Here is a 15,205-nt window from a genome sequence, read left to right as displayed (position 1 = left end):
TACCCTATCCACTACTGTCCCGTCGATGTGGGTAGGGGGGTTGCTCCCTCTGCTGTTTCCTGAAGTCCACGATCATCTCCTTTGTTTTGTTGACGTTGAGTGTGAGGTTATTTTCCTGACATCACACTCCGAGGGCCCTCACCTCCTCCCTGTAGGCCGTCTCGTCGTTGTTGGTAATCAAGCCTACCACTGATCAAACGATTCTTCGGGGTCATTGATTGCGTGATAATGTTATTTTTACCGCTTTCAAAACAACTGTGAACTCGGAAATCTCTGGTTTTCGACCCCAGTGTGTTGAAAACAACTGTGAACTCGGAAAATAAACGAGCTCCTACAGGGGCAATGGATTTGAACTGTTAGTTATCCAACTCGGAAACTCGGGCCTCTTTCTAAGACTCTGACTTTGCGTCATGATTTGACCTGATGATTTTTTGACGTCAATATTTGACTTATTTTTCAGAGTTCCCAACAATAGCAGTAGTGTTTCACAGCCCCCCACCCAAACGCAGAGGCTTTAGAAGCCCCAATGGCTTATCCCTGTCCAGAGATCAATACAGTACCCCATGGATATTAAAAATAACCCTGCAAGGAATAACTACAAAAAAAACCTCATCAAAGACAATCCAGAGACACTATTTGCTGACTGCTACAAAGAGGGGAATGTAAGCAATTTTCACACAAACCATCCCCTGTCATGGCACAGTGCTAATTAGAACTACCCCAATGTAAAGAGAGAAGGTATTGGCCCAGGAAAAGCTCTCACACTGTGACGACTCCCCCATCCTGAGTATGAGGATAGTCCCCCCCAGCACTGAACACACCCAGGTCCCACAACTGCACTGCTCCTCCATCATTGAGAGGGATACATTCACAGAGCTGGAGAGAGACATGGTGGAGCTCAGAGAGCTAGTCCACACAATCCAGACAGAACAAGCCTACAACAACCCCCCAGTCCGTAGATCTGGCTGCTCTACGGACTGAGGTGGGAGAACTTAGAGGCAAACATGGATCTGAAGGACAACACAAAGTGGCTAAACTCTGGTGCCCAAACACTAGGCATGCCCTGGAGCTGTTGTCAGAAGAGACACCAGGGTCCCCCAGCCACATCAAGATTCACATGGGCACAAATGACAGCACTCAAGGGAGTGATTGAAAAAGCTTCTTCCACTTTCCCCAACGCACAAGTGGTTGTCTCCACCCTGATACCACAAATACTTTCACTTTGCCACCATACAGTGGGTGAATGCAAGCATTTTGCGAGACTGTGCCTCAAAACGTAATGTCTACCTGGCCCACCACTCCACCCTGGAATTGAAAAGCCTTTACGACCAGGTCCACCTCTACAAGGCAGCAATCCCAACGTTTGCCAGGACCCGGTAGGACGTCATCCTCAACCGTAACCCCAGCACCTTAGACAGGAGCAACAGAACAACGGACTCTACACCCAGACCAGCGAGATACCCTCCCAGTCCTGAAAGACCCCCTCCAGAAGAACCTGCACCGAGAAAACCCATGCCAAGAGGAGCTACAGCCAGGCCACAGCATCACCAGCCACACCCCAACCAGCTAAGACCACCCCAAGCAAACCCTGGCCACACCCTGGCCTTCCCCATATCAGACCTATGCAACTTCTGCCCACCCCATGCCACCCACCCCTGCGGCCACACCCTATGTAGGCCCCCCATATCAGACCTATGCCCCTTCTGCCCACCCCATGCCCCCCTGCGGCAAGGACCTCAACATGACAGCAGGACATATGCCCAGGCCGTGAGCAGAGCAACATTTCCAACCCACACTATTACACCCACCCAAGCCCCATCCTGTGACCTAAGAAGTATGTATCAGATGCTCAACATGCTCTGATCACACCTACTGTGATGGTCCGGGCCTAAACCACACAAAACAACACTAGACACTATGGAATAAAGCTTTTACTATCTCATCCTGCAATATACAAGGTGTGAGGTCATCTGCTTTTGGCCTAAAGAGCAGGAACCCAGACTTCATCAAATAAATTGGAAATACAGACATTGTCATCCTACAAGAAACATGGTATAAAGGAGACAGACTCACTGGTTGCCCTCTAGGTTACAGAGAGCTGGTAGTCCCATTCACCAAACTACCAGGTGTGAAACAGGGAAGAGACTCAGGGGGTATGCAAATGTTGTATAGAGCAGCCCTAACCCGCTCTATTGAATTAGTCAAAACAGGAAAATGTTACATCTGGCTAGAAATGAATAAGGAAATGATCTCAACAGAGAAATGTCCTTGTGTGTTACCTATATCCCCCCAATAGAATCCCCATACTTTAACGATGACAGCTTCTCCATCCTAGAGGGGGAGATCAACAATTTCCAGGCTCGGGGACATGTACTGTGTCGACCTAAATGCCAGAACTGGACAAGATCCCAACACCCTCACCACAAAGGGGGACAAACACCTACCTAGAGGTGACAGCATTCCCTCCTCCATATGCCCCCATAGACACAACTACGACAACATAACCAACAAAAACGAGTCACAACTCCTGCAGCTCTGTCGGACGCTGGGTATGTACATAGTCATTGGTAGGCTTCGAGGGGACTCCTACGGTAGGTACACCTATAGCTCATCTCTTGGCAGTAGCACTGTAGACTACTTTATCATTGACCTCAACCCAGAGTATCTTAGAGCGTTCAGTCAGTCCACTGACACCCCTATCAGATCACAGCAAAATAACACACTACTTGAACAATCATGAGGCACCAAATCAAAAGGAATAGAACAATATTAATAAATGCTATAGCTGGAAGGAAAATAGTGTGGAAATATACCACAAAACAATTAGGCAACAACAAATTCAATCCCTTTTAGACAACTTCCTGGACAAAACGTTCCACTGTAATAGTGAAGGTGTAAACTTAGCTGTAGAAAACCTAAACGGTATATTTGACCTCTCGGCTTCCCTAACAAATCTAAACATTTCAAGCAGACAACCTAAGAAAATTAACAACAATGACAAATGGTTTGATGAAGAGTACAAAAACCTAAGAAAGAAATTGAGAAACCTATCCAACCAAAAACATAGAACCAGAAAACCTGAGCCTACGCCTTCACTATGGTGAATCACTAAAACAATACAGAAATGCACTTTGGAAAAAGAAGGAAATCAGCTCAATGTAATTGAAGAATCCATAGAATCTAACATTTTCTACCCCAAGCCATGCTAATCAAATGGCTACCCAGACTATTTGCATTGTCCCCCCACCCTCTATTTTACACTGCTGCTACTCTCTGGTTATTATCTATGCACAGTCACTTTAACTCTACCTACATGTACATATTACCTCAATTACCTCGACTAACTTGTGCCCCCGCACATTGACTCTGTACCGGAACCCCCTGTATATAGCCTCGGTACTGTTATTTTCCCGCTGGTCTTTAATTATTTGTTATTTATATTTTTTACTTAACACTTGTTTTTCTTAAAACTGTATTATTGGTTAACCTTTTGTATTCAGCACATGTGACAAATGAAATTTGATTTGATTTGATTAGAATAGTCTGCAGCACCCGGCCTCACCCAACTCGAATCTGAAGTCAAATGTCTACTGTTTGCTGATTATCTGGTGCTTCTGTACCCCATTCAGGAGGGCCTACAGCATCACCTAGATCTTCTGCACAGATTCTGTCAGACCTGGGCCCTGACAGTAAATCTCAGTAAGACAAAAATAATGGTGTTCCAAAAAATGTCCAGTTGCCAGGACCACTAATATAAATTCCATCTAGACACCGTTGCCCTAAAACACACAAAAAACTATACATACTTCGGCCTAAACATCAGCGCCACAGGTAACTTCCACAAAGCTGTGAACGATCTGAGAGACAAGGCAAGAAGGGCGTTCTATGCATTAAAAAACTAAATTTGACATGCCAATTAGGATCTGGCTAAAAATACTTGAATCAGTTATAGAACCCATTGCGCTTTGTGGTTATGAGGTCTGGGGTCTGCTCACCAACCAATAATTCACAAAATGGGACAAACACCAAATTGAGACTCTGCATGGAAAATTCTGCAAAAATACCCTCGGTGTACAACGTAAAACACCAAATAATGCATGAAGAGCAGAATTAGGCAGATGTTAAATTCTATAACCACCTAAAATTAAGCGATTACCAAACCTTCCATAACAAAGCTATCACCTACAGACAGATGAACCTGGAGAAGGGTCCCCTAAGCAAGCTGGTCCTGGGGCTCTGTTCACAAACACAAACAGACCCCACAGAGCCCCAGGACAGCAACACAATTAGACCCAACCAAATCATGAGAAACTAAAAAGATAATTACTTGACACATTGGAAAGAATTTACAACAACAAAAAACAGAGCAAACTAGAATGCTATTTGGCCCTAAACATACACAGTGGCAGAATACCTGACCACTGTGACTGACCAAAAATTATGGAAATCTTTGACTCTGTACAGACTCAGTGAGTATAGCCTTGCTTAGCTATCCTAGGTAAGTATAGAAATCTTGCTAACGTTACCTAAATTCGGACGGGACGATATGGCAACTAAGAAGTTATCTGAAGAGAGAAGAGAAGACAGGCTATATGTGCACACTGCCCACAAAATGAGGTGGAAACTGAGCTGCACTTCCTAACCTCCTGCCAAATATATGACCAAATTAGAGACAAATATTTCCCTCAGATTTTACAGACCCACAAAGAATTTGAAAGAAATTCCAATTTTGATAAACTCCAATATCTATTGTGTGAAATACCACAATGTGCAATCACAGTTAAAGAACAAACACCATTGTAAATACAAACTATATTTATGTTTATTTATTTTCCCTTTTGCACTTGAATTATTTGCACATAATTACAACACTGTATACAGACATATGACGTTTGAAATGTCTTTATTATTTTGGAACTTTTGTGAGTGTAATGTTTACTGTTAATTTGTTATTGTTCATTTCACTTTAGTTTATTCTCTATTTCACTTGTTATGGCAATGTAAACATATGTTTACCATGCCAATAAATCCCCTTCAATTTAAATGGAATTAAGTTCCCAGTTGTTTTGAACGCGGCATTACAACTGCGAGAGCCATCACATTACGTCACATCCTGAAAGGAAAGTAACCTGGGCAAGGCGGGAGAAGACATGGTGATTGAGATATAAAAGAACACAGATTGTTTTTCTTCTTAAAATGTCCAAACTTTCAAAGTCAGTGTAGTAGATACAGAACTTCAAGAGTTGCATATTTTCAGTTTGTATAGCTAGTTAGTCACTATTGTAACCTCGTCGTTAACAATATCCAGCAATCTCAGAATAAGCACTTTGGAGCTAACTTGGACTAAATTCGGACTGGACGATATGGCAACTAAGAAGTTATCTGAAATGGGTAATTACCTTTGATTATATTTGGTTTCTAACTGTTTTCTCTTTGCATTGACACTAGTGAACTAGTAGCAGTAGTTAGCAACCATTGACAGTTATGCCATGTCTTTACGAACTGCCGTGGCGGGCTAAATTACTTTAATCAGTTCAGAACAATCCAAACCCTACGCTGGTTCGCATACTAGCTTGTTCAACCATCTCTTATACCAGTAGTAATTAGTCTCGTAAAACAAGACCGCGAGTCAGTGTAAAATCAGTGACATTGACAGTTGCCAGACAGTTTTACAACCCAGTCAATAAATTCTGGTGTCATCAACGTTAGCTTGGCTAACGTAGTAAATGGTTACTAACAACTACTTACTTACATTTGTATCATTTTGCCCGATATAGTTTGTATTGATATTCGTGTGGTTACTCTGGTAGGAAGTTGTCAGTAATATGATGTTTGAGTGGAATTGTAATTCCAATAAACAATTGTAACAATGAGCCATTGATATCATATCAAACACATTTTAACTAAAATAAGAAGTTCTGCTCAGTAATCAAGGAATTACTTAAAGAACAGCCATTCACTCATTCCTCTCTTTTCCCCTCAGACATCTCCCTCCCCTTATCTTCCTTACGCCTCCTAGCCCCTCCTCTCCGGTTGGTCTCTGCCGCCATGTGGAAGGTGATAAAGGAACGCGATGTGATGCATTATGGGATGCTGGAGGAGTTTGTGACGTCGACCTGTGAGACAGTCCCTGGCTTGCTCACATCTAGACACCAGGCCAAGCTGGCTCTGGGGCTGAGAGCACGGGTGGGTGAGACTTTTGGGACAGTTATGTTGTAGTGAAAAAGGGTTGTATTAATTTGGCACCTAACAGGAGAAAACAAACAAACATGGTGGGACTATCTCAACTTGTCCAATAAGAGACTCAATTTTGTTTTCTTTTACTGTGGTGTGTCCTAATGAATACAACCTTGTATGTATACAGTATGTGCTTCCACTGTATGAGCTGTTGTCTATCTGTTTAGTCCCTAATTTTCACGGCTCTGGTTGTTTTATAGTTGATCTTAGAAGTGTGTCATGGCCTGGACCCACCAGATCCAGCGGTTATCCTTCCCCAGCTGGACAGGATCCGTGCCCTCACTCCTTCCTCTGCACTGGTGAGTGACAGTCAAATACTGACCCCTCTAAGTCAGCAATTCTCTGTACCACAAGTGTGGTATTTGAATGAGCCTTTATCACCTTTTTAACACATTTTCCCCAATCATTTTGTGAGAAATACAGTATGTTTGCTGTAAGTTATGTTTTTGCATGCCTATGTTGCAGAAGAAGGATGTGAGAATTGAGACCGCAGTCACCAACTTGCATGGCCTGGTGGAAGTCCTCCTGAGAGACCCCACAGAGAGAGCACTGTTCTACATGGTGAAACTGCCACCTCCAATCAATGTTTAAATGAACAGCTTTTATTGAGAAACCATCAAATTAGGAACTGCCCCCCTCTCACTCTGTTTGTCTCCCTCTTTCTCTCCCCCTCTTTTTTTCTCACGCTCTCTCGTTTGTCCCTTTCTCTCTCCCCACCTCACTCTTCTCTCGTCTTCCCTTCAGGAGGAGTTTCCTTCAGAGTATGGCCCTCAGTTTGACCAGGAACTGGAGAAACTGCTGTGGGAGTTCCTGCTCAGACTGAACCAACTTCTCCCCGTGCCTAACCTGGCTCAGACGGTGTCCTGGCTCACTGCTGCCCCTCCTGTCCTAGAGGAGTGTGCGAAGGCTGCCTCCCAACCACAGCTCCTGAGGACCTTGCTCCAGCACCAGATCTGCCTGGGTCACCTGGATTTGGCAGGTGGGTCTACATGGGGCGCGTTCCAGGCCGACTACGTTGGCGTCACCAGCCATATCTCACAACACCTGGTTAGGTGTTTAATGTATCAGCTAACCTCCTCAGTCTATCTCCTTTCAGCTTCTCTTCCTCCCTGTATGGGCGACTCCATCCTCTCATCCCTATCTCTCCCTCCCTCTGGAAGACCTCAGCAAAGCGAACAATCAGGATCTAAGCCTGCCTTTGTTTCCACCCCAAACCCTCAGTCTTTAACCCCATTGACCAATCACAGACAGACACAAAACAGGTCATCGCCCATCACGCCTGTGATAGGTGGGATTTGCAACGAAGACCTGCCAGTCATGGCTTCAGCCAATAACAGGCCAAGAACTTGCAAGGAAGACGTTACTATCCAATCGGATTCAGGAGAAGTGGAGAAGAAAGCAGAGTCAACGGCAAAGTCAAAATATACTGAGGTGGAATCTGAAGAGGACGAGGAGGTGATAGTCGTGAGAAGAGGGAGGAGGAGGAAGAGGAGGAGGGAAGAGGATTTGACGAGTGATACAGATGAAGAGACTGAGAGGGACCTTCGAAGGGACTGTTTGGATCAGTTGGGGATTGCAGGCCTCAAGGTTCCAGAAGACCAGCACCTCTGCTCTTACATCACATCCTGTCTGCTTAACCAACCCAGAGTGCTCATCCCCCGACTGACTTTCACAGACATCATTGCACATGTGAGGTCACAACCTCACAGTCCTTCCTGCAGCAACGAGACACCAACAGCAGGTAGATCTCCATGGGGACAGAACAAGAGGCTGACGATAACTGTGCGTCGGCTTCCTTCGACCCAGCAACGGAAGTTGAATGACAGCTCGTTGACCCTAGATGTGGTGCTTCCAGCATCAGCTGACAAAGAGTAAGAGAGTCTGGTGCTGATTAATTAAACAACCAAGACTACTTTTTTTTTATGCTAGCCTGGTTGCCAGATCTGGCTGTGGTTTCTTTAGCCAACTCCGCTGTTGTTCATTGTCATTTCATACATGGAATGACGACCAACAATTGTGGAATTGATTAAAGCACAAACAGATCTGGCAACTAAACTAGTAAAATACTACTAGTACTAATACTTAAAACTAGAGCCATAACGATTTATATTGTAAAAAGATTATCAATACGAACAGAAATGTATGACATTTACTCATTGTTACACCTCCCATTTTTCAGGAACTGTTTGCTTCCTTCAGTTAGCTCTCCCTCCATTCCTCTGCCTCAAATTAGAAGCACAGGTAATCTCCCCACCCCCTAAAAGATCATACATGTTTGATCATTTCTGTGAGAATGAACTCATTGTACTGTTTATGAATTAGTTTACAGTGCAATGGTAACCTAGTAACACTCTTAAATTTGTTATGTTTTTCCATCTAGAAATACTGACCTCACCAGTAACCAGTGACAATGATGACGTCATAGGAGATTCAGAGGATGAGGCGACAAAGAATTTCAAAGGCAGGGTAAGAATTGATCCTGTTGAAGTTACTTTAGAATATTGAGATGCACCTTTAGTTCCCCCCTCATGTTCAGGTTACATCGTAACAAAACATTTTGCATCAGAAGACCACAAAAAAAAGTAATGGTTCTATTTCTGTTTCAAAATGTTTCCTCCTTACTGAGACCCTACTGCTGCTATCATGTTTGGCATGTCTTTTTAAAATGACCACAAACAAATTTCACATTGTGGGATAATAGAATGGACTGCTACCTTGTCTTTCTAATGTGCACTGTCTCTTCTAGCTGTTTAGGAAGCGCTACTATAGGACCAAGCACGACACCTATGTACCCACCCTCAGGGAGTTCTGGAAGCCCAGCCTGGCCCGACCTGCTGTTTCCCGGCAACGGACACAGATGACACACTCAATAATTCACAGACGTACGGCAAAATCCTTTCACCATCCATGGGGAGCAAAATATGAATTTTGAAACAGGAAGGGTACCATCTGAACTTTTCCAATAGGAACATGTTTCTTACTGCAAAAACATTTTTCTAACAGTTTGGCCAACTGAACACAACCATGGTTGTGAATGATTGGCAGTTTTAGGATTCTTTGTATCTGATTCACTTTGCAATAAGCATTATTTAAAAACCAGTGACTTTTTTATTTTGAAATCAAGAGGATTAACCCATGTCACCAATACTTACTGCCTGTGTGCTGTCATTGTCAAGCGTTCAGATGTCCCAACACATTTTCTTTTAGGGGTCATACTTCTATCTTCAGACGTTGATGGCTGTGATAACTGAGGCAAGAGCTTTCTCATATTGGCTGACAATTTAAGTAATTGTCAAGAGTTCAACTGGTTATTTCAGCTCAATATCTTCAGATTCTGATGCCTGGTTGTGATAACAACTTGGAGAAAATATTTTTAATGTATTTTTCAATCGAGTATTGTCAATTCTCTGTAAATGAGTGGGGTTTTAATGTGTACTTTTGTATCTTTTCATAACTTTTTAAGCTATGTCATTAAAGATTGTCATGAATTAAATGTAAATTAAGCATCTGCCAAGTAGTAAAGTAATACTTTTTTCACATTCAATGTCTTTATTACTGTGTAAACTACAAAGTATTAAACTGTTTTGGCTGTCTTTTATACACACTTCTCTTGGTTTCACTAATTACCATGTTCTATTAATGAATAGGAGTAGTCCTTTTTAAGGCAATATAGGTATAAACTGGCCTGAGTTTGGACGCTGCTTGTGAGCTAAAATGCTTACAATGTGCGGTGACGGAGCTTTAAAAGCTTAGCAAAAAAACATGCCATTTATTTGTTAACTGACTGCACTGTATAGTGCCCGCTGGAAAACATACCCAGAAAGAATATCAGTGGTGGTGACTGTCCACTTCCCCATCGCTTCCTGGCATTTGATTTTGAGAGAAAGAAATGACTGAAATGTATAGTGAATCTTCCTGTCTTACAGTCCATTATATTACAAAAGCATTGTTTCTGTTGAGTCAGTGTTGCCAGATTCTATTAACACTTTCCAGTCAATCAGCCTCACAGTCTGCAGCTCATCCCTCCAGTCACAGTGATTGTCTCTCCAGTGATGTAAGACGCGTCCTTAGAGCACAGGAAGGCGATTACTCCACCGATCTCCTCTGGCTTTCCAAACCTGGGAGAATATTACAAGAATGGATGTATTTTTTGTTGTATGAAATAACCTTATGTGACAAGGTGGTAGTTGTACATGCTACGATTATGCATTTCATTTTGTACTTGATGAATAGTGTCAGATTACTTCATGGTGTACGCCACTAAAATAAATCAATAATCAAACACAGACCATGTCACACAACTTCTTCCAATTCAGTCACAATGAGGCACTTGTGGCCACACATCACAAAAACAGTAACACTTGAGGGTAAGAATGTACCCTAAATGATACAACCAAGTATGAAGTTGAAGGCAACCTTTTAATGCTAAGCTGCTTCTTGAACTTGTCCACAACGTCTTCGTCCTGCCACAACTGAGAACACAGAATCGTCAAAACTCCCTTCTCTGTATGAATTACAGAGGGAAACAAAGGATAAAGGTGTGACAGGAAGAGCAGTGAGGGTAAGGAGGGTAGGTGAAGTGAAAAGGGTACACAGGTAAATATAACAGAATAGAAAGGGAGGGGGTCCTCACTGCTTGGCTGAAGGGGGTCTTAATGACACCAGGGGCCACACAGTTGACCCGGATGTGGCTCTGGGCCAGTTCAGGGGCCAGGGCTCTGGTTAGTCCCAACAGAGCTGTCTTACTCACGCTGTAAGGGCCCAGTGCCTGGTGGTGGGGAGGTCAAAGAATGTAAGAATTCTCCATAACAATGCAAATTGATCTAATGATCAAACCAAGTGGAATTTAGAGGTCAAATCAGAAGAACTTACCTGCATAGGCTGGTACCCAGCGACAGAGGACACAAACACAACACTCCCACCCCTGGAAAACAGATATGTTATAGCTCACAAAACACTTTCCTAACTTTCTATTCCTCGTTCTCTCTCTTACCCCCTCTTCTCCATATGCGGCACCACCAGTTGGGTCATAAGAAAGGCCGACTTTACATTCACATCCAGGATCTGTGTGAAGTGCACAATATAAAAATCAGCTGATGTCGCAACACTCTTTTTTTTGGACAAATACCACTTTTCTCATATGCTATCATCCTTCTCAGACTAAGTGAAACTATATCTTCCTAAATGTATGGTTATTTGATGCATTTTGTGTTTGGTTAATTAAATGAGTGCTTCTTAATCCTGGTCCTGGGAACACAAAGGGGTTCACATTTTCGTGTTTGCCTTAGCACTACAAACCTGGTTCAAATCATCAACTCTGCAGTAGTGCCACGGCCTTGTCGACGTTTGACTGGCGCCTGCTACTCACCACGACGTGAGCCAGGAACTAGATGAAAAAACACTGACCTAGATAATAGGGATGCCAGGCACACACCTTATCCCAGACTGCTTCGGTCGAGTCCATAATGTTCCCAAAGAAAGGGTTGACTGCAGCGTTCGAAACGAAGATGTCCACACCACCACACTGTTCCACTGTCTAAACATCAAAACAGAAAATAATAACACTGAAATTCAGTTTGGGCTTATGACTGATGCCTGTGATCATGTATTAAATCGACCTGTATAAGGCCAAGCCAGAATGATCAATTGATGTTTACTCTGGATGCAACCGTTAGAATGGGACCAAACTGTATGGAGGTTTTCTTTACCATGTTAACAAGTCTAGCTCTGTCTTCACTATTCCCAACGTTGCAAGTCGTCCCGGTCACTTGTATCTTCTCACTCTGCAGTAGTGCCACGGCCTTGCCGACGTTTGATTGCCGTCTGCTACTCACCACGACGTGAGCCCCTCTCTGCCCCAGAGCCTGGGCTGCAGCCAAACCGATTCTGGAAGAGATGCCACAAGTCCCAGTCAGTAGAAGAAATATGTATATTTTGCATGACAGTAGGGCCCAGAGTTTTTCTGCCAGGATGACCTAACCAGGGAAATCTCTGGGCCCTATACTGTAGATATACCTTAGAGACCCTAGTTACACAATATAGGCTAACTAATTGTCCAGATATAATTTCCAGGTCAGGTCAAGTGGTCAGAAATCACTATAAGGAACATAGAGCAGGAGAGCAATTCACTATAAACAAATGAAATATAACCCCAGCAAAACAGCTGGTACAGCCATTACTTACCCATCTGTGGAGGCAGTGACTATGGCAACCTTCCCTGCAAGACTGCTTTGAGACCCAGCAAGACTGCCTCCTGACAGCTTTCTTGTCTGACCTGCGAAGGGATTGGTCAAAAGGCACCTGCTAACAAGACACCGCAGCATTACCTGGAAATAAATAATATTTCTCAATGCACACACATACAGTAGGCTCACATATTCAGGGTGCAAAAACACAACTGGACGTCTTACTTACAAGCTCCCTTAGTAATAGCAGACTACACTCAACTCCACGATTTACGATGGAGTTGAGCGGCGACTTGTGTAATTGCAGCCTATTCTTTGAGTGCTGAAATCAGGAGTTTTTGATAAAAACACTAGGCACCGCTCAACTCCATCATAAATCCTGGAGTTGAGTTTTAAAACTCTGGGCCATACCCCTCATAGCCTGGTTCCTCTCTAGGGTTCTTCCTAGGTTCTGGCCTTTCTAGGGAGTTTTTCCTGGCCAACGTGCTTCAACACCTGCATTGCTTGCTGTTTGGGGTTTTAGGCTGGTTTTCTGTACAGGACTTTGAGATATCAGCTGATGTTCGAAGGGCTATAATAAATACATTTGATTTGATTTAATCGGCTACCTTAGTTATTGCATTGCTTTATCCATGATGGAGGAAACAGATGTGTTTAAACTGAATTTATGTTCTTCCTTATTGTAGTTGTCAAGCAGTCGACGAGCTTGAAGAGATGAAAGTAGGTGAAAGTTGAATTGTGCAAGCACGCGACTACAGTAGCCTATAGTTTGTGCTGAATTCAAAATGCAAAGAGATGCCCTTCAACAAGAGCAACATGAAAAGCCAATAATCAACGTTTGGGCATAATGTTGGTTTATATATAAAAAATAAAAAAGTAATCTACCTCTGTTGATGAGTCCGTTCAATACAGTGACGAAAACACGAGTTTAAAGACGAGAGATACAGCGTTTCCGGCACTTTTTCAAAATAAAAGTCCTATAGTGGGTGTTCCAACGATCATTTAACTGCATCAATTGGTCTCGCGCCTGTACTTTCCTCTGTACGGCAGCATATGGGCCACACCAACGACGATGGATAATTGAAGATGTCTTACTCAGGCAGTTTAGCATTGGGAAAAGGCTAATGTTACGAAAAAGGGAGTTTTCGCCCCCGCCCCTCTTCGGAAATCTCTTTACTCACCCTCTTCTGAACCATCAACCAATGAATCCCATGTCTCTTCCTCATATTTCTGAACAGCTGCGTTTTAAACTAACGTTCCAAAAATATTGTGAAGGCTACAACCTTCTCTGTCTGTTGTAACGGATATTGCCCGTAGTAGCACAAGCAATATGCAGTCAACACATTGCATTGGGGACAGAACAATTAGCATTTTGTTTGATGATATAATCCTTATAGTTGCTGTCATATAGCCAGAAGTTTTCCTCCTGTTTAGCCAATACTTGCAATGATGATTAAAAAATAACATTAAATCGCTATTGACCAAGTGGCATCATGCACCCCAAAAATCTGAGGGGGCACAAAGTATAAAGTATGTGAGGATGGCTTGGGTGTGGTCCTGAGGGGAGGTAGGCCACCAGTCCAGAAGTTGGAGAATGTTGCATTTTTCTAACACCGAAAACAGCTTTTTCCTGCCATATGAAGCCATAATCATTATGCTAAATTCAATGCAAACAATTATATATATACAGTACCAGTCAAAAGTTTGGACACACCTACACATTCAAGGGGTTTTCTTTATTTGTACTATTTTCCACATTGTAGAATAATAGTGAAGATATCAAAATTATGAAATAACACATATAGAATCATGTAGTAACCAAAAAAGGGTTAATCAAAATATATTTTATATTTGAGATTCTTCAAAGTAGCCATGCTTTGCCTTGATGACAGCTTTCCACACTCTTGGCATTCTCTCAACCAGCTTCACCTGGAATGCTTTTTTAGCAGTCTTGAAGCAGTTCCCACATATGCTGCTTTTCCTTCAATATGAGGTCCAACTCATCGCAAACCAGCTCAATTGGCAAATGATAGTCCCACTAAGCGTAAACCAGATGGGGTGGCGTATCGATGCTGTGGTACCCATGCTGGTTAAGTGTGCCTTGAATTCAAAATAAACCAATGACACTGTTAGCAGCAAAGTACCCCAACACCATCACACCTCCATGCTTAATGGTGGGACCACACATGCAGAGATCATCTGTTCACCTACTCTGCATACACAAAGACACGGCAGTTGGAACCAAAAATCTCAAATTTGGACAAAAGGTCAGATCAGACCAAAGGACAGATTTCCACTGGTCTATTGTCATTTGCTCGTGTTTCTTGCCCAATCAATTCTCTTCTTATTATTGATGTTCTTTGTAGTGGTTTCTTTGAAGCAATTCGACCATAAAGACCTAATTCACACAGTCTCCTCTGAACAGTTGATGTTGAGATGTGTCTGTTACTTGAACTCCGTGAAGCATTTATTTGGGCTGCAATGTCTGAGGCTAGTAACTCTAATGAACTTATTCTCTGCAGCAGAAGTAACTCTGAGTCTTCCTTTCCTGTGGTGGTCCTCATGAGACCCAGTTTCATCATAGCGCTTGATGGTTTTTGTCACTGCACTTGAAGAAACCTTGAAAGTTATTGATTTTTTCCAGATTGCCTAACCTTCATGTCTTAAAGTAATGATGGACTGTCGTTTCTCTTTGCTTATTTGAACTGTTCTTGCCATAATATGGACTTGGTCTTTTACCAAATAGGGCTGTATTTTGTTACCACCCCTCCTTTGTCATAACA

The 15,205-nt window shown here is 42.8% G+C and overlaps 2 protein-coding genes across 2 annotated transcripts; one reads left to right on the top strand and one right to left on the bottom strand.

Moving 5' to 3' along the window:
- The first annotated feature begins 5,088 nt into the window (after positions 1–5,088).
- Positions 5,089–9,746, top strand: tinf2 (TERF1 (TRF1)-interacting nuclear factor 2). Its single transcript, XM_035783726.2, has 9 exons — positions 5,089–5,391; positions 5,984–6,186; positions 6,438–6,536; positions 6,703–6,798; positions 6,982–7,216; positions 7,334–8,108; positions 8,417–8,478; positions 8,618–8,703; positions 8,984–9,746. The coding sequence occupies exons 1-9, from the start codon at positions 5,364–5,366 to the stop codon at positions 9,167–9,169; spliced, it is 1,770 nt and encodes a 589-aa protein (XP_035639619.1). The 5' UTR covers positions 5,089–5,363; the 3' UTR covers positions 9,170–9,746.
- A 187-nt stretch (positions 9,747–9,933) lies between these two features.
- On the bottom strand, positions 9,934–13,703 carry LOC118392091 (dehydrogenase/reductase SDR family member 4-like). Its single transcript, XM_035783727.2, has 9 exons — positions 13,604–13,703; positions 12,421–12,563; positions 11,946–12,123; positions 11,672–11,773; positions 11,231–11,301; positions 11,110–11,161; positions 10,871–11,005; positions 10,654–10,709; positions 9,934–10,355 (listed from the first exon to the last, which is right to left on the bottom strand). Exons 1-9 carry the CDS (start codon positions 13,646–13,648, stop codon positions 10,241–10,243), a joined length of 897 nt encoding a protein of 298 aa, XP_035639620.1. The 5' UTR covers positions 13,649–13,703; the 3' UTR covers positions 9,934–10,240.
- Positions 13,704–15,205: the final 1,502 nt, after the last annotated feature.

This window comes from Oncorhynchus keta, chromosome 13 (assembly GCF_023373465.1).
Source record: "Oncorhynchus keta strain PuntledgeMale-10-30-2019 chromosome 13, Oket_V2, whole genome shotgun sequence".
Taxonomy (NCBI): domain Eukaryota; kingdom Metazoa; phylum Chordata; class Actinopteri; order Salmoniformes; family Salmonidae; genus Oncorhynchus; species Oncorhynchus keta.
This window is presented reverse-complemented; position numbering and strand designations above follow the sequence as displayed.

What these genes read in the sequence shown, in the direction of transcription:
- tinf2 (XM_035783726.2), top strand. Translation starts at nt 5,364, where the DNA reads ATGGCAACTAAGAAGTTATCTGAAATGG. An exon ending in TAAGAAGTTATCTGAAATGG is followed by an intron (nt 5,392 to 5,983) that starts GTAATTACCTTT and finishes TTTTCCCCTCAG; the next exon opens with ACATCTCCCTCCCCTTATCT. An exon ending in CAAAGAATTTCAAAGGCAGG is followed by an intron (nt 8,704 to 8,983) that starts GTAAGAATTGAT and finishes TGTCTCTTCTAG; the next exon opens with CTGTTTAGGAAGCGCTACTA.
- LOC118392091 (XM_035783727.2), bottom strand. Translation starts at nt 13,648, where the DNA reads ATGAGGAAGAGACATGGGATTCATTGGTTGATGGTTCAGAAGAGG. An exon ending in GAGCTAGACTTGTTAACATG is followed by an intron (nt 11,774 to 11,945) that starts GTAAAGAAAACC and finishes TTTGATGTTTAG; the next exon opens with ACAGTGGAACAGTGTGGTGG. An exon ending in CCGCATATGGAGAAGAGGGG is followed by an intron (nt 11,162 to 11,230) that starts GTAAGAGAGAGA and finishes TCTGTTTTCCAG; the next exon opens with GGGTGGGAGTGTTGTGTTTG.